This window comes from Crocodylus siamensis, chromosome 2 (genome assembly GCF_052110815.1).
Source record: "Crocodylus siamensis isolate JL-2025a chromosome 2, ASM5211081v1, whole genome shotgun sequence".
Taxonomy (NCBI): domain Eukaryota; kingdom Metazoa; phylum Chordata; order Crocodylia; family Crocodylidae; genus Crocodylus; species Crocodylus siamensis.
In genome coordinates, this window is record NC_143396.1 from 263,716,123 (window position 1) to 263,735,265 (window position 19,143).

Genomic DNA, 19,143 nt, shown 5'->3' on the forward strand with positions numbered 1-19,143 from the left:
TAGAATTCCCCAAAAGGAATCATCCATTTATTCCACTGACAATCTGAACAAAATCTACCATTTGTGAATCTTTACAACATTGCTAAAAACATGTTGTACTCATTTAGCACCTTTAATGCCAAAGGATCCTAATTCATTGTTCAAATTATCATTTGCAACCAACACAGAAATGCAGCTGATTTTATATGGGAGTGATAGAGCTGATTGACAGTTAAGTGTGTCTACATGAGATGCTCAATGCACCAATAAATTGATTCTACCGAGCACTAGTATGTCACAGCAAAAGCTGTGCTAATGTGCAGTAGAATTAATCTATTGCACAGTAAGTGCCATGAAAAGACCATGTGCCAGTACTACTATGCATTTAGTCAGTATCTCATATCAGAGGTACTAAACATAAGGCACAGTAACAATGGCACATTAATGTATGTGCAGATGTGCCACCTGCATAGTAACCCTCTCACTACAATTAACAAAAAGGGGAAAAATCTATCTGAATTCAGATAATCCAATTCAGTATCCAACAGAAACTGCAGCATGGAGCTAGCCAGAATGAATATATGTGTGTGACCTGAAAGCTGCCACTGACACCATCTTCTTTATTTGTGAAAAGTGGCACATGCATCTTAAACTGAACTATTTAGATTTGTACCCAAAAATAAAAGGGGCTGCCAGCGGCCTAACTGCTTCCAGCTGACCTACAGTTACCCTTATGGTTATGGTTATCTGCCTAAAAGCAGCAGCTTTGTCAGTTCCCAGAAGGCTACTTAATAGCATGGTATCCTGTTCAGGAATAGGACCCTGCCTACTGGCTTGTGGTTTCCCAGCTCCTGTCTGCTAGTTCCTCGTTCTTGCCTGCTCTTTCCTTGTTCCTGTCTTCAGCCTAGGTCCCTGCTTCCTGATTTGCTTGTTCCTGACTCCTTTGCTTCAGTCAGTACCCATGCTTCTGATTCCCTGGTTTATGATTTTCTTGGCACCCCATGCTTTCTGACCTTGACTATGCCCTGCAGGCCTCCACAAGAGGCTGCCTTTAGACAAAAGGGAACCTCCCTATGCCACCTACTTGGAGGATTCAGGCAGGGAAGAAGCAGCAATACGACAGAGCACCTCTGTCCACTTCTGCTGTTGTCTGGAGGCAAGTCTGCATCTTCAATGAATGTGAACTGTGAGGATCTGAGAGTTTAGGTTTCATCTGATTGACGGCACTTCTAATACATGCCAACATAGTCACCTAATTACACCAGGCAACTGAATAAATAGACTTAAAAGCTAAGGTGGTACCTACTGAAGTACCAAACTTCTTCCTCCACCATCATATGCTTCTCTTGGAGGTCTTCCATCCAAGTAGAATTTTGTCTCAATACTTGAACAAAATAATGAACTTGCAGTGTGAGCGGTATAGATCTTTCTTATACCTTTTCATAAATTTCCTATACATGCCCAGACTCTGAATTATTCTTAACTGGATATTTCTTAAATATTGTTTTCAAATATAAATATGAATTGAAGGTGGACATTTACTGCCAACACGTCAAATCTTCTGATAGGGTTTTTTTTCCTTAATAACATAATAAAATTAGACTATACCTGGATATTCTTAGTTGCCCAAAACAAGTACATATAAAGGTCAGTAAACACTGGAAATATCTGAATTTTTATAAAACTTATTTTCTAAACTAGTTACTTCTAATGAATAAGTGCTGAAAATAATAAAGTGGGTTAAGTGCATGGTTTACATACTCATCAGCAGACTACAAAGATCTGTTATATGACTAACCTAAAACAGAAAAATCAGGACAAACTATCTTGTTTTGCGGGGGGTGCATGCACACACATGTGCATGCACGTGTGTGCATAACCATGCACAAGACAGCAAAAAGAATGTTTTTATCTATGCATTTTAAAATAGTTCATTAAGGTACATACAGCTCCAAAAGCTACAGCGAGCATAGTCTGCATCCGGGCATCTTCTATTGAACTCAGTAGCCCCTTTTTACTAAGAAGAGCTCTTCCAGCAAGGGTCCAGAATCTCACATGCTTTACTCCCACTGAAACAAACTGCGTGTCTGAATCTGGTCTAAATTCTGCTACAAATATACGCTGGTTATGACCTGCTCGGCTGGCAATTTTGGCACCTGTCAAAAAAATAGGAGATTTTGAACTTGTGACAAATATACATTCTTTCCAGAACAAAACTCTCTACTTTGGAGTGCAATTGAATGGTTAATGCCCACAACTGTCAAAAAGGCACCCCAAACCCAAACTGCTTTCCCTATACGTGGCTTGGAATTGCATACACAAATGTTTTTTAAGCCCTGGAATAACATAAGAAAACACATACATGGACCAGAGTAGGGAAAAATTCAAAGCTAGAGAAACAGATACTAGAAATGCTGGATAAGAGAAATGAAATGAGACTGGAAAGGAACAGTGGAATATGATCCAGTAATCAAGAATACTATCTTGAAGTTGAAGGTCTGTTTATAAGCTCCAATTTTACAAGGAGCATAAGGGAATTAGGAGCTCAAATCCCATTACATTTCAATGAGGCTTCTCTGAAAATCCCAGCAGTTGCACCTACACAAAACATGCAATGTGTACCAGATAGCTGTTCTGCAGACTTTTAAAAAATTTTTTTCTATAAAGATGTTCTCTTATTTTTTCTCATTACTAAATGCAGAAACTGATTTTGCTGGATGAGTTATAAGCAGGGATCCAAGTTTTCTGTTTCCCATGGAAAAACGGAGAAAACCATGGATTCCCCGTTTTTATCGGAGAAAATGCAGATATTCCTTTTTAGCAGAGAAATCCGTGGATTGTCCGCTTTTGCAAAAAGCTCTTGCAGGCTGGAACAAGCCTTCAAGAGCTGATTGCAGAAAAGGCAGGAAATCCCTAGCCCTGCCTGGAGAGGGAGGGAGAGGGGGAAAGGCAGGGCCTGAGCCTCTGAGTCAGCCAAGGCCAGGCTCAGGCTCAGGCTCGCCCTTTGCCCCTGGATCCTAGAGGTAAGTGGGTCTTGGGGGCTGTGGGGCAGGGCTGGGGAAGGTGGCTGGGGACTGAGGGAGCGGGGGGTGTTTCCGGTCCCAGGTGGCACACTGCAGCCAGGTGCAGGGCTGGGGGGGGGTGAGGGCAGGGGGCTTTACAGGTAAGTGATGTGGAGCACGCATGCCACCCGGCTGGCTGCCCGGGGGAGGGGGAGGCTGGTATGTGGCCAGCTGCACAGCTCCGTGGCCAGCTCTGCAGTGGCAGCAAGGGATGGTGGCTGGGGGGGCAGGGGGCTCGCATGCAGTGGCCACTGCTGCTTACCTATATGTCCATGCCAGCGGAGATGGCTGCTGTGTACAAAACCTCCCCGTGCCGCTGCAGAGTCATGCCCACGGAGCATGCCACAGGGTGGCAGCAGCAGTGTGGTGGCAGCTGGGTAGCACGCAGCCATGTCCACCACCATCCCATGCTGTGTCGCAGCCACGGCCACCACCACACTGCTGCTGCCACCTTGCGGCCAGCCGTATAGCCCCACGAATGGCTCCACAGCGGCAGTGGTGGCATGGGGAGGTTTTGTACACAGCAGCCATCACCATTGGCACACAGCAGCCGCTGCTGCTTGCCTGTGGGGCTGTGCCAACAGTGACAGCCGCTGCTTACAAAATCTCCCCATGCCACCATGGAACCATGCTCAGAGCTGTGTGGCTGACTGCACGGCAGCAGCAGTGTGGTGGTGTCTGTGGCCGCAGCATGGGAAGGTGGTGGGGATGGCGGTGTGCCGCCCAGCTGCCGCCACACTGCTGCTGCCCCCTGCGGCCAGCCGCACAGCTCTAAGCAAGACTCTGCGGGGACATGTGGAGGTTTTGTACACAGCGGCCATCTCCGCTGGCATGGCTCCACAGGTAAGTGGCAGCAGCTGCCACATGCAAGCCCCTCCCTGCCCCGCCAGCCACCAACCCTCACTGCCACTCCAGAGCTAGCCACGGAGATGGGCAGCCAGCTGCATGCCAGCTTCCCCCTCCCCGGGCAGCCGGCCCGGCGGCATGCGTGCCCCGTATCACTTGCCTGTAAAGCCCCCTGTAGAGGGGCACCCCTGCCCTCACCCCCAGGCCCTGCACCTGGCTGCGCTGTTCCACCTGGGGCCAGCAACAGCCCCCACTCCCTCAGCCCCCAGCCATCTTCACCAGCCCTGCCCCACAGCCCCCAAGACCCACTTACCTCTAGGATCCAGGGGAGAAGGGCACAGCCCCCTTTCCACCCCCCAGCTAGGCAGCATGTACATGGACCACACACAGTGGCTGCCACCACACTGCCACTGCTGGGCCCTGCACCACTTTCCCACAAAGCCATGTGGGTGGCAATGGGATAGTAGTGCAGGGTGCAGTGGCAGAGTTGTGGTGGCAGTCTCTATCTGTTAAGCCCGTCAGGCCGGCCAGCATGTGTGGCCCAGAGTGGCACCCCTGCCCTCACCCACTGGCCCTGCTCCTGGGAGTGGGCACAGAGGCACACTCCCCTCCTTCTTGTTATACCTCCCAGTACCTTTCCTTTCCCCCACCCTGCCCTGCCCCGCCCCTTCCCCCCACTTGCACTTACCTGCTGGGGTGTGGTATCTGTGTGTGCCTCTGTGTCTGCATGTCTGTGCCTGTGTGTCTGTCTTGGGGGCTGTTGTGAGGGGCATCAGGAAGGCTGTTGAGGCTGTGTGGGGGAGTACAGGACACCAGCAGTGCTGTGGGGGGGGGCTGTGGGGGTCCTTTAATTTTTATCACAGATTTTGGGTTTTTAACCAGAGATTTTGCTATCAGAGAAAAAACCAGGATCCCTGTTTATAAGGCAGTGCCTTTGTGAAATCAAGAATTTTTCATCATATCTAAAGATACTAATTTGTGCGTCCACATCCTAAGATAACCAATTGTGAGGTAAATGATAGTGTGGACTTAAAGCACATCGGGTATTCCACAGTAACTTCCCAAGAGCACACTTGCCACACAGTAAATGTTAGATAGCTTATTCCACTTTCACCAAGGGAAAAGCTATCTCTCAACTTCCTGCACTGTACGAATATGCACCCAGAGTCACTGACATACTACTCAGTGTAAATTTTCACCCCATCTTACTTGGTGGTAACATGTTCATAAGCCCATAGTCTTAAATGCTGAAGCTTTGTTATTACCCAGGGAGAAGATGAACAAGACATCTGGCTTCCCAAAATACTTTTTTCTTTCCAGGAAAAGCTCAACAGCTCTTAGCTACCATGTGGAACCATATACATTCTGAAGTCCAACTTCTGAGTGGCCAGGGGATGGATGCCATATTCATAGATGCTAGGGTCAGAAGGGACTTCAACAGATCATTGAGTCCAACTCCCTGCCTAGGCAGGAAAGAGCGCTGGGGTCAGATGCCTATAAAGTCTTCTCTTAAAGACCCCCGAGGTAGGGGAGAGCACCACCTCTCTTGGAAGCCTATTCCAAACTTTGGCCACCCTTACCGTGAAAAAGTTTTTCCTGATACTTAGCCTAAATCTGCTCTCTGTCAGTTGGTGACCACTGTTCCTTGTTACCCCAAGAGACGCCCTGGTGAACAGAGCATCTCCGATCCCTTGCTGCACCCTGCCAGTGAATCTGTAGGTGGCCACAAGATCACCTCTTAGCCTTCTCTTGCGGAGGCTGAAGAGGTCCAGGTCCCTGAGTCTCTCCTCACAGTGGCTCTCCTCTAGACCCTCTATCAACATCCTTCTTGAAGTACGGTGCCCAAATCTGGACGCAGTACTCCAACTGTGGTCTGCCCAATGCAGCATACAGGGGAAGTATCACCTCCTTGGTTCTATTTGTCAAGCGTCTGCTGATGCACAATAAAGTGAGGTTAGCTCTGCTGATGACTTTCGTCATACTGATGGCTTGTGTTCATCTTGGAGTCCACTATAACTCTGAGATGCCTTTCTGCTTCTGTGCCGCTGAGAGGATCACTTCCCAGCCAGTAGGTGTGCTGGATATGTTTGCACCCCAGGTGCAGCACTCTACACTTGTCCTTGTTGTACTGCATCTAATTGTGTACTGTCCACTTTTCTAACCTGTCCAGGTCTGCCTGCAATCATTCCCTACCCTCTGGAGTGTGCACTTCACCCCACAATTTAGTATCATCCACAAACTTGGACAGAGTACACTTCACACCCACATCCAAGTCACTGATGAAGATATTGAAGAGTACAGGTCCAAGTACCAAACCCTGCAAGACCCCACTACCCACACCCTTCGAAGTCAATACCAACCCGTCTACTACAACTCTCTGGGTGTGACTGATAAGCCAATTTGCCACCCACCAGACTGTGTGGACATCTATATCACAGCCTCTTAATTTATTTATGAGAATGGGATGAGATACCGTATCAAAGGCCTTGTTAAAATCCAATAAAATGACATCCTGCGTCTAAGCATTTTGTGACCCTGTCATAAAATGAAACCAGATTGATCAGGCATGATCTACCTGCTATGAATCCATGCTGGTTTCCCTGCTGCACTATTTTTCCCGCTGGACTCCCCCAGATATGATCCTTCATAACCTTTTCAAAGTCCTTTCCAAGGATGGAAGTGAGACTGACTGTGGATGGATGCCATATGGGGTGTGGGCCCCCATGGCCTCCCTACCCCCTCCTACCATGCTGCCCTGCACCAGAGGCCCTGGCTGCCAGAGCAGCAGGAGCAATGAGAAGGAGCAGCAGCCGAGCAGGAGCCTGCAGACCACATATTAATGCCTTGTGGACCACTGGTTGGGCAGCCCTGTACTAGAGGATGCCATATGGGCAATTTGAAGATGGATGCCTGAACTGAAATGGTATGGTTTTTCCTTTGTATATCATGTATTCATGCTCAACATGCATCAGTCTCTGCCTGACCTGATCTGAATAATTGCTACCATCAGTGACCTAACTAGGGTTGGGCCCTTTCCCCTGGGTGCTGCTTTATAGAGTTGTGCAAGAATACTGGCTGCCAGGGAGCCATGGCAGTAGTAGCCCTGGTGCAGGAACCTGTGCCACAGCAGCAACAGCCTGGGTCTTTGAGTTTAGTAAAGCTTGAGCATTAGGCCTGGTAGCTGTGAGTGAGGATTGCTCTTACAATTTTTAAGAATAAATTAGATAAATCAGAGCTGTAACTGGCCAGAACTTCACCGAGAGCACTCCACCCACCCTCTGTACCTGCTTTGCAGGGCTCTAGCTCTGGACAGCCCAGCAGTGGGCATCGTACAGGAGCAGCTGCTGAAGTTGGCTGCTGGTAGTGGGAGATGGCACCTCATTTTCTTTTTGATGCAGACAACCCTGTCATATAGGCAAAAGGAATCCTGTTTTCAGCAGCAAAAAATGGGGTGTCATCTCCCCCCAGCAGCAGCAGACTTCACCGCTGCTCCTATGCACTGCCACTCTTAACAGAACTACATTTCCCTGAACATCCTTCACTCACTGACACAGTCCTGTGCCTCTGCTGCTTGCTGCCAGGGTTAGAGCTGGAAAGGCAGAAGAAAGAGCAGATGTCAGGAGAAAGAGCAGATGAGATGCAGCCCTTGCTCCATTCTGGATCCCCACACCCTCTTTAGGTAGTGCTTGGGGCTCATATCCAATTCACTCACCTACCCATCCTTATGTAAACACTTGTCTAGGATGGATTAGATATAGCTCTTTCTACCTTGAGCAGGGGGGTGAACCAGATGACCTCCTGAGGTTCCTTCCAGCTCTATTTTTTTATGATACTGTCACTTCTGATAGATTTTCTTTGGCCAACAGAGACATTCAGATGGGGAAGGAGTCTGCAGTGGTAACTTTGGGTCTAGGTCTGAGTACAGACTTTCCAGATAGGAAAGAAAGGAGAGAAGGAGCAGGAACATGTAGAAGAGAAGGTGTTAAAAAACCCCAGGGGTTCCTAATTCTTGAACCCAGAGTGAATCTGCTGGAACAAAAGTTTACAGTCCCTATGACAAAATTCCAGGGACTGGATAGGAGACAATTCTTAGGCATCAGATTATCGAGAATTTCATCTTTTTTTGAAACCTTGGTAGTTGGAAGTTCACTCAATTCAGTCATTATCTAAACTAGAGGATTCCTTCTGGGTGTAAAAGAAAACTGTAAACATTTCTAATTAGCAGGAACAAAGGGAATTGGTAAGAAATTGAATGAAAAGTAGGATTTGCTTTATAATTAGAAATCAAGGATTTTTCATATACAATTTTTACAAAGAAAACTCAATGGAAATGCCTTCAGCAGTTATTAAAACAGTTAAGTACATCCAACTTAAGCTTACTCGTAAAGGTTATAAAACATTTACATGTAAAGCATTTATTATCATTGTTACCACCTGAATACTTATACTTTTACATTGTAGGCTTTGCATGTACTCTGAATTGATTCAGAAGAAATAAAATTATAGTCTATCAAGACAAATGCTTTCCTACCTTCCTGCCACTTCCAAATGGTAATGGTGTGTTCAGGATCCAGCCCTACAGAGAGAAGAAGTTTGCCCGTGGCACTGAAACTGACTGAACAAACTCCCTTTGAATGGTAGCATCTCAGTACAGACAGTGTCTGTTTGCTCATTGCATCCCACACATGGATAGAAGGAGCTGTAGCTAAACAAATATAAACAAATCAGTTATTTGTTATATATTTAAACTGTATCAATGTTTTTTTGGTCCTGAAAGCAAAAAAGGTTTTTAGTACTACAAAATTAAAGTGGTTTGGTTAAAAAGGAAGATATTGGCCTCTACTTTATAAATTGAACTTCTGTGAACAAAATCACTTAGAGGCAAGTTATGTTGTCCTACTTAGACTTGGTGGCTAACCCCTCTCTCCAACTGCTGCTTGACTTTAGAAATATAGCAGAGCCCCTTATAGTGGCAGTCCATTCTTCCTTTTATCCCCAGGCTACATATAGACATTCAGTATTTCTGGAGACTCACTGCTCTTCCAGTAGAAACCAACAATGTACAGATGTTCAGGATTTTTCTCATAGAGCACAAATGGGTGCTCCAGGAAAAAAGATAACCTAGGAACAACCTTGGTTAAATCTCTCCCAGGATAAATTATCCTGGGAATTTAAATACCTGTACATGTTCTTTTCTGAGAGAAGCCACAGCATGATTCTCAAGTGGCCCACGGTGCTTTCCTCTTGTTCCTCTCAGAGAGACCATAGCACTCGCTACACTCTGCTGCTCCAGCTGAGCAGAGAACAGAACATGCCCCTTCACAGTCCCCACATTATACTACAGGGAAACACAGACTAAATCTGAACAGTCCAGTTCAGTCAATTGGGCTGCCCTGTGCACTGCTCTCACCTATCTCCAGGTAAACTGAGGAAGCCAGCAGAGCACTAAAATGTGTTCCTGGGCACCTCCTGGCATGGCAGCATCAGTATTGCAAGCTCTCTGCTCTTCAGGAACTCAGCATTTGAATGTCTGTTCAGATGTCTCCAGGTAAATTGTCTTAGCCTGATCTACTAACTTAGAAGCTTGGAATACTGAAGCACACGTTTTCTAGATGTTTGTAATTTGTTAATAATTTAATATCCGAGTGGGGTTTTCTCCAACATGACCATCAGTCTAAAAGTGCAGGCTACATGCAACAGTACATCAGCTAAATCACTGGCTAGTTTATCAATGTAGAAGAACAAGGGTGTGTTCTCTGTGTGTGTTATTTCAGTTGAAAATTCTTTAAGATACAAGAATATTATTACTATTTGCTATTTCTAGAACAAAAACACCTGGGCTCTTCAGAGATCCCAAAGATCTATGTATCACTTGCAATCTATGTAGTGCTTGAATGATTGTAACCATGATGGTCTAAGAAAAATGTGAGAGGCTATGTGTGTGGATGACATTTTATTGGACCAACTGTATAGCTAAGAAAGACAAAGACAAGCCTTCAGGTATCAGTGTCTTTCATCAGGTTTCCAATATTGATGCAGACACATTAGGCCTAAAGAGTAAATGAAACAAAGGCTTGTGTAAAACTCCCTATTGTAAATAAAAACAGGATACAAGAGAACTTATCATGTTGCCAACAGATAAGAGAGATGCATTAAAAACCTGGTAAGTGGGAGAGCAAGACAGTTTAGAAGGTTCATTATCACCTGTGAAGTGCAGAGATCAGTAAATATCACCATAGATTATAATGGGCCATGAAATCATTACCTATGTTAATTCCGGGGTTCTTGTTGTCCAACAGCCTAATTACTTTGTTCACAGGCTTGTCTTTTGAAAGTTTCCCTGGAGCATGAAAACTGCAAGGTCAGACTGAAAGTGGTTTTTTCTGTGAAAAATGTTCTGGCTGTGTTCTAGTGCCTCTGTCCATTATCTTTTTTCTGTGATCGTTCATTCTGGTGCTTAGTTTTTGTCTGATTTCACCCATATAGTTTCCATCAGGGCATTTGGTGCACTGAAATCCTTGCCTCTTGCAATCTGTGTCTAGAATAATGAAGGCCTCAATCCAAACTACATGTGAGATTTTTTTTTAAATGTCCTTATAATTCAAGCGTCCACTTCTACTTGAAAATCAATAATAATCTCCACAAAAGGTGAAACTTTGCTCACAAAGCAGCCAGGCTTATCTAAGGGTGGAAATAGATGTTACCTTTCCTCACCATTAAGCTGCCAAGCAAACAGATATCCATACCCCTTGTCACACCATGAATGCCCAACATTTGTGGCTGTGCCAGAGATGGTAATAGATTGTAAAACTTTTTAGTGATGGATATCTGTTTGCTTTTGTGGCAGGAGAGTGCAGGCAGCACAGAGCTGCCCATGCTCTCCAGCCACTCTGGGCAGGTACTTTGGAGGCTTGCAGGGCCCAATCCTCTGCACCCTGAGAATTCCTAGGCAGTATTTGGCCTCAAGTCCCTGGAGCTCCTGCCTGGCTTTCACCTCTTACAGAGAATATAATATGGTTCCAGAAACTATATAGGTTTATTTAAAATATTTTTAAAATATTAAAAAATAGAGTAGTTCTATGGGGAAGATGGAAGAGAAAGAGTTGTTCCCAGGCAGAATTGGCTGGAGTTACTTATATGCAGCAGTAGAGAAGCTCCTCCTGAACTCCTAAGCACAAATACCTTATGGTTGCCTTTTACACAGGAGATGTGAGCGGGGGAAAAGCTCCTTTGTGTTTTTCCTTCCAGCCCCAGAACAACCACAATTTGACATATCCCAAAAAGTCAACATACATTTTAAAGTTTCACCATGCCTCTGCACAGTGAAATATTTTTAGTAAAACATTAAAAGTATCAGATTCAGTGTGTACACATGAACATACATTTATGCATCTCTGTGTCAGATGTATGACAAACAACATTACGATGACTGCCCGACAATGAATGCACTCACACATAATGGTGATGGATCCTCAAGATCACAATTAAACATTTTTAAATTAAAAATAGCTCAGTCAAGACTGTCAAAAGACCCAAAATGATGCATCACAAAATTGAACTGACATCACAATCATTTTGGATCACTGGGAGTATTTGCAAGACAATCATACAGTAGATGTAAAGGGTGATTGCTTTATTCACTCAGTCACCTAGGCCTCCTCAGTTGAATTATATAAAATAAATGCTAGCTGTCAGCCCCAATAACTTCTGTCAAAACTGCATGCCTGTACAGGTATGCTATAGTAGCAATATGGTGTTAGAAATAGTTTATCACTGGGCAGCAAAGAGGGAATATGTTTCAGCAAAATAGCTTTAACATTTTTAGCAGATTGATTTTTGGTAAAAGAAATGTTCTACTCTTACATGTTACTGAACTATTGTAGGTTATGTTCAGTACTGAGGCAATGCTATGATTGATATAGGATTTTAATAGGCTTCAGATATTTTCACATAACTTATTGCTCTACAATGTTGTAGAAGACTACTAAAAGCCTAATTATACCTGAAGATGTTAAAATTTTATTTCCCTTACCTGACATATCTGCTGAGTCTCCTGTAATGGAAAAGCAGCAGAAAAATAATTAGACCAAGAATAAAATACGTGCTAAAGAAATATATGCTACATAAAGTGTCATTTCTTAACACACACCTTGAGGTCATCTCTTTGTATTATTGCAGCCCCAATACTGCTGTTATCATTAAAGTTGAGCTAATAATTATTGATGTTTAGTGTGTAAGTGTTTAAAGTCACGTCATAAAATACAAATTACTAGGATTAATATTTTGTGTTCAACTGTTCGATCACTTTGAGTTACAGAATATAAAAATGTCATTGGGTTTATATTCAGATCTTTTTTGGCTAAATCGCTAAATAAGAAGCATATTTTTCATGTTTCTGGCATGAAAAAAGACCAATTGCCATTTGGACACTAATAAAACTTGGGACTGGGTATTGATAAGCAGCCTGATCCTAAAAAGTGTCAACTACCCTCAACTCCCATATATCATTAGGAAGGGTGAATTATCAGCATTATAAAGGATGTAACCCAAATTAGAGAAATAGCTAGGTATTTTGCATGATACTGATGACGATAAATTCATACAGTATATAGAAACTGATCTCAAATTTATTTCGAATGCAATTTACAAAGACTCCACTATGATACCATTGAAACTTGAAAATCCATTAAAATAATGTTTCTGCAAGTCTTTGTAGACTGCATTATGTGGAAACTATATTGATTCAAGTTATAGAACAGTTACAAATAACAGCATCAATTAAACATATGCATGTGACTTTAGTGCATGTTCAAATTTAGAAACTTCTGATGAGAGAACATCTTGATTTTATTTCATTTTTTTAAACTTCCTTTTCTCCTTTCAAATTCCTGGCACTATTTACATGAAAATGGTTTTATTTCTAAGGAGTCATTAGATCCTGGTCTTAATTGCTCAATGCAGGGTATAAAACAAGCACCAAGCAGAAGTCATCCTGTTACAGAGCACAATTATGTGACACACAAACATGAAGTGCCCTGAGGTTCCGTGTGTGTATAAAAAAGCATGGAAGAACATGAAATGAGCCATGAGAATCTGCAGTGTGGCAGCATCGCCTATTCCAGAGGGATAAAAATAAATCAAACAATAAAGGAATAAAGAGGATCTAATGACCCTGCGGCAGCAATAACTGTTTTCATGTGAATGTTCTTGCCAATACATCATATGTGAAAAGTGTCCAGATAAAACTCCATTTAAATGTTTTTTAAAAGTTTTGCATGAAAGAGATGTGGGGAAATTAGAAAAGCCCAGAAATACAGAATTATGACTGCCAGATCATTTGTGGGAACCATGCTATAAATCAATGAGAAAATGTTTATTTCAATTATGCAGCTACAGTAAATGAAGTCTACTTGCTTGGGTTTTTTTGAAGTAACACACTGTTACTAAAAATGCTGAGTTGAAAATTACACACACTACACTGCTACAGAAACTGAGGTGTGGCAGAGGAGACTGCATTTAGAATTACCTGCAGAGAAATAATAAACCTACTTATGTTAAATGAATCTGTCTTTTACATTTTCTTGGGTTTAAAACATGCACTATCAATTGCTAAAAATATTCAAATATATGCAACATTTGTTTGCATTGTGCAAATAACCAAAGATTTTGTCGTGCTGTATTGTGTAGACTCAGCAGTGTTGATTTAACTGTGTGGCTGTAAGGAGTTCTTTGATTTGGTGAATTTGTGTGTCAATTTTAACTTTATTTTGATACATAAATTTTTAATAAAGCCTAGATTCTCATCGCATTGGCTCTGTTTAGACGATTAACAACATTTAATACGAGTACACCTTGCTGGGTGGAATAAATACACTACTAGTTTAAAAACTTTTTCTACTCAAGATAAAAAACAGGGTCTTTTATTGAAATGTTTTTCACTTGTCTCTCTTTTTAGTAATAAATAATTATTGAGATTATTGGAAGGACTGGACATGATAATGATATCCTAATACAAGCTGGATATTAAGTAAAAGCACAGATAAACTCAAATGGGGTTCAACATTTCCAAATTTTCTCTTTGAAAATACTTCAAATGAAAAATAATCTTTGCCTATTGGTGGCCCCTCTGCAATTTTAGTTTAATTTGATTAAATTACATTCAAACAAAAAAATAAAGAGGACAGGTAACTGAGTAACATTCATGCAAACGGAGATAGCATAATCAAATAATCTCTGTGTTTGAACTCACATGACCCTAACATGCTTATATGTTAATTTCTTTTCTTTTTTTTAAATACAAACATACCTACTTGGCCAGTTGCCACAATGTTGATAAATTTGGGGTGCTGATTTACAGTGAGGCACAAAATATCATCATTATGTTCCTGGTAAAAAGACTGAGAGCCTACAACAAAAAAATAACAACATGGTGCTTGTTAAAATATATATACTTATTCGACATTTTAAATCTTTTTAATGTTTATTAGTGAATGACATAATGCTGATTTCATAGTCCAAACAAAAAATTGAGAGTCAGGGACCGCTATGAGTACTAATCCTCAATCTGACACCCCTCAGTGAGGCTGGACAAGGTCCTTAAATTCTCTGCCTCATTCTCCTATAAGAAAATTTAAATAAGGGTCATATTTGTCCCCAAAGTGACTTTAGACTTCATTATTGTTACATTAGCAACAAAAAAGGATCACAAATAGTTGTTTTCTTATGCAGCTGGGGTGCCGTTCGATGATTAGTGGGCACATCTACATGAGATGCTACTGTGCAGTGGTATTGCAAAGTAGCCCTGATGAATGCCTTTTAAGTAACGCTACTGCACAGTAGCCTAATACTACTGTGCAGCAGCGTCTTGGTATGGTTTTTGCTATGCAATTGTACTGCACAATCAGCACCTCCTGTAGATGCACCTAGTTGATATTACATGGATCTGACTATTAGGACTTTTCTAGATATTCAGGTAAAGGTGTGATAGGATCTAATGTGCATGGCAGGTGGCGTGATTGTGGGATACAACATGAGATCCTATCATGCCTTATTTCTGGTGTAGGGGGAGACTCATCAGCTAATGGGGGTGCATTACGCACTGCAGCGGCTGGGAGTCCAGCAGCTGAATGGACTCCCAACCACAGTGCCACCCCATGGGCTGCTGTATATCGGAGTTGCTTAAAACACTGCCACTGATGGGAGTCTCTCATCAGCTTATAGGACTCTTACCCCGGGGAGCCCCTGGGATGGTGCTATGGCTGGAAGACCCCTCAGCTGCTAGACTCCCAGCCACTGCAGTGCATGGTGCACCCCACAGCTGGACACTCCGTCACCTGATACAGCTCTTAGCCATGGGGAGCATAATTATGCTACACATGCAAATTAGAGCTGGATAGAAAACAGCTATAAAGTTAGTACATGTTTTCCTGGTCTAACTTTATATAGCTGGATGGACCTTTTTATGGTGTGGTAGTTAATTTGCATGTGTGGCCTGTCTAAATTAATTATGCAATTAACTAGGTAATTGCATAACACATGTAAGCCATAGAGGGAGCCTCAGTCTACCTTTTTATTTTTCTCACTCCAAAAAAGCCATAAAAATTGCAGTCATCTTATACAAGAGGACAATTTATAAACTGGCTCCCTTCGATCTTGACTTTTATATTTTAATTTTTGACCATGCAAAACAAATACCAAATTAGAATTCTTTCAGCTCAGATTGTATTTTGGGGTTTTTATTGCTTTTAACCCTTTATGTTCTTTCCCTTTTGTTTGATTCTCCTATGGGACTTTGTAAAAGCAATGGGAATTCAAGGTCTTTATCTGCAGTTATAGACTTTTTTTTTCTTAAAATTGAGCCTGAAAACATGAGGTCAACTTATAAATTAAGACATTATGGTATATTTAAACAGTTGTGAAAATGAAAATCTATAAATATAACTCTAGTGCACCCCACTTTAGAAAATGGTTCTGAAAATGTTCTATGCATTATACTAAAAATACATGTAATAAACTTTACATTTGAAAAATAAATAACAATAAGTGTATTTATAGAAAATGAGTGATGTATTGATAATACTTGATGATCTGCTCAAGTCCCTTCCGACCCTACTAACTATGAAATGTATAATGTATAATGCACAGTAAATAATGCATCTGTCAAAAGTATAGTAAATCAGTGTACAGAAAAAGTGCCATGGAAAAATTACCTTAGAACATTCATACACATGCTAAGTAAATATCTCTTCTGTGTCTTTAGTCAAAAGTCAAAATATATTTTTAAGCAGTCTTATTAAGTGAATATCTAAAAGATCAACCTAGATGGTAACTTATATACTTATTGAGCATCCACTATATAGGAGGCTGACTGACAATATGTTGTAGTCAAATTTTTCCTAAATGAGATGTTCTGACAGACACCACCATGTTTCAAGAGAATAGATGGCAAAGAATAACATGAATCATAGCTGATACACAGAGACACTAAAAGCTGTGTTACTTAATGGTTACAAAAAATCAATTTTCCGAACACAGAAAGGAAATACAGTAAGAAAATATATGCCAAAGCAAACACTGTTGATTGTAAGCAACTTTTCTTTCCTTTCTGATAAAGGGACACACTTAAAGATCACAGATTTACTAGTAACACATCTGTAGATAGAGATAAAGCTTTTCTTATACATAAGCTAAAGATACATGTAGTACTAAGATACTGTAATATTTCTGTGCAGTGTTGACCTGATGGTGCTTTACAGACTCGACACTAGTTCAAAAATGGAAATTAAAAAAAATAGACAATATAAAAATGTTAAAACCTCTGTAAAACATTCCTAAAATAGGTTTTCTGTAACATATGGAAAATATGATGCTGCTATACAACATGAAAAATTCTATTGGAGCTTCATATGGACAATATGCATAGCTAAATAATGTGACCACTGAAAAATAAGACATGAACATGTAACGTGTAACAAAAGTCAGTGGAAATGATCATAACAAATTAATTTATATTCTGCCTTCCTTTTGAAAGACCACAAATGAACTATGAGGCCCTATAGAAGCCTTCACCATACACTTTATTTACCCAAACTCGTTCAAGATACATTCCAATACATGTTTCATATGCCTATCATTTTGAACTAGTTTAAAAGAAAATTCCTTGCAGAAATGTGTAAATCATAAAAGTTTAACATTTAAAATCAAAATGTAGCTTTTTAGGATTCATGAGAAATAAAATTTTACTTCATGCTGGTTCCTGAGGGCATAACAGAAGCTTTAAAGTTTAATTTTACTTTTGATATTCCTCTTTGACCAAAGATATATTAAAGCAATTAAAAATAAAATGACACAGTAGCAGGCATTCCCTCATTTCTCCTGACAAGAGAGATTCTAAAACAGCAATTATACTAGACAAGGCACCATGGAAGACTGATGAATGTCTTACAGGGTTAGTACAGCATAAAAATGGGAAGTTATAGTCTCTCTTAAATTATAGTTTCTTTGGTAGTACATTGTTGTCAGCAGAGAACATGAATTTTTTTTTTTTTTTTAATAACATCCCCCCACACACACACCTGATTCCTGTACCTGGGAATGGAGGATAAGAAGCACTACTGAGTTTCAGAAAGCTAATATTGCAATAATTGGATTCTTACCTCCTTCCAAACACTGTTACCACAGGGATTTGTTAAGATCTATTTTTTACACAGCATGAATAATAGATATCATATACCCTTTGACTGTACTTATTTTAGCTAGATTTTCCTCCATAATTAATTTTTTTCAATATTCATAACATGTAAATTCATTCTTCCAGATAGCTCTGTAAGATTTAAAGTATACTGATTATCACATGGACTGTTGGCTGAATGTGTGTAATATAAAAATATTACCAGTTTATCCTACCTGTTGCCACATTATAGAGAATTCCAACAGATGCTGTATGATAAATTATATCAGCACCATCATTCAAATAGTGCACATTGTTCCTGCAGTCCTTGCCTCGGTAGCCAAATACCAGCTCCAAAACTAGGTCCTAAAAACAGATTTAAGCATGTTAAGTACTTTTAAAAAAAATTAAAGATTTCATAGTGCTTTATTTTTAAAAACACATTTTTAGTTGCCTATAATGCTAGGGGATGACACCTTTTAGGGATACACAAAAACATCAGGATTGATCAACTTTCTGTGGCACCAGGGCATCTCACTTACCCTTGTTCACTTTATCCTATAATATTTTTTGGATGTTATAGGAATTTTATTTATGAGACAGACTACTGACAACCTAGAACAATGACTCTTGGACCAGGGTGCCGGGGCACCTTGGAGTACTGTGAGATCCTTTGAAGGGTGCATCAGGAAGTATGAGGAGATAAGCAGATAAGGAAAGGCTCAGCCTCCAGGTGTGAGGAGATACGCAGATTGAGGCAGGCACAGGATCTTCCTGCCTGGCTATTTCCCCATCCCCACTGCCTGGTCCCCTGCAAAGGGATTGTAATAAATCAATTAATTCTTGAAATGGGGTGCTGCTCAATTCACAAGTTGTGGAGGGTGTCTCAAGTCAAAGGAGGGGTACCTTGAGTCTAAAAAAGTTTCTAGGTTGGCCTTGAAGGCTAAGTACAGACAGTCAAGAAAACCAAGGCTAAATTGATTCAATCTTGGCAGATTAATCTGAACTGTGTATATTGAACCCATAGGCAAGTGAACAGACATTCACTTTTGATTCTAGAAATGTAACCACATGGCTGCAGTGGTCCAGGGTCCCTGCTCAGCTGGAGCAGACACCATAAGCCAAAACTAGCCCACACACCCTGCGAGGAGTGGTTTTGTTGGAGAGGTGCAAAGCATCCTGGGATACTGGGGGACTGAGTTAATTTGAATCTGGAGGGAATCTGGGACAAAAGTTCAATAAACTGATTTAACCTAAATCAGTTAGGTCTGATAATACATCCATCCAGGTTCATTTTGAACTGGTTTAAGCCAACTTGAAAGTAGTTTATGTGCACTGAACTTCTGTTGTGTTACACAATTGAGTTGGTTTCTGATCACTTATACTGGTTTATGTGTAATTTCTGTCCCTAGCCAAATAATACAACTCAGTTAATTAAATAGATACTGAAGGCCTGGACAAGTGACATGCTTAAATGATTTATACACCAATGTAAATTACATGAAGGTAGCTTCATGAAACATGACATTATTGAAGCCACTTGATATTAGGTGACAGGGAGGCAGGTAACAGTTCACTGTTCTTAAG

At 41.3% G+C, this 19,143-nt stretch overlaps 1 protein-coding gene across 1 annotated transcript in view; it reads right to left on the reverse strand.

Moving 5' to 3' along the window:
- The window catches only part of EML5 (EMAP like 5), a 230,095-nt gene that overhangs the window by 19,667 nt on the left and 191,285 nt on the right, over positions 1 to 19,143 (reverse strand). The window contains exons 29-33 of the mRNA XM_090033857.1: positions 17,793 to 17,922; positions 14,194 to 14,292; positions 11,920 to 11,940; positions 8,419 to 8,592; positions 1,927 to 2,135 (exon numbers count right to left, since the gene is read on the reverse strand). Coding sequence (XP_089889983.1) covers positions 1,927 to 2,135; positions 8,419 to 8,592; positions 11,920 to 11,940; positions 14,194 to 14,292; positions 17,793 to 17,922 — 633 coding nt within the window. The remainder of the gene's footprint in view (positions 1 to 1,926; positions 2,136 to 8,418; positions 8,593 to 11,919; positions 11,941 to 14,193; positions 14,293 to 17,792; positions 17,923 to 19,143) is intronic.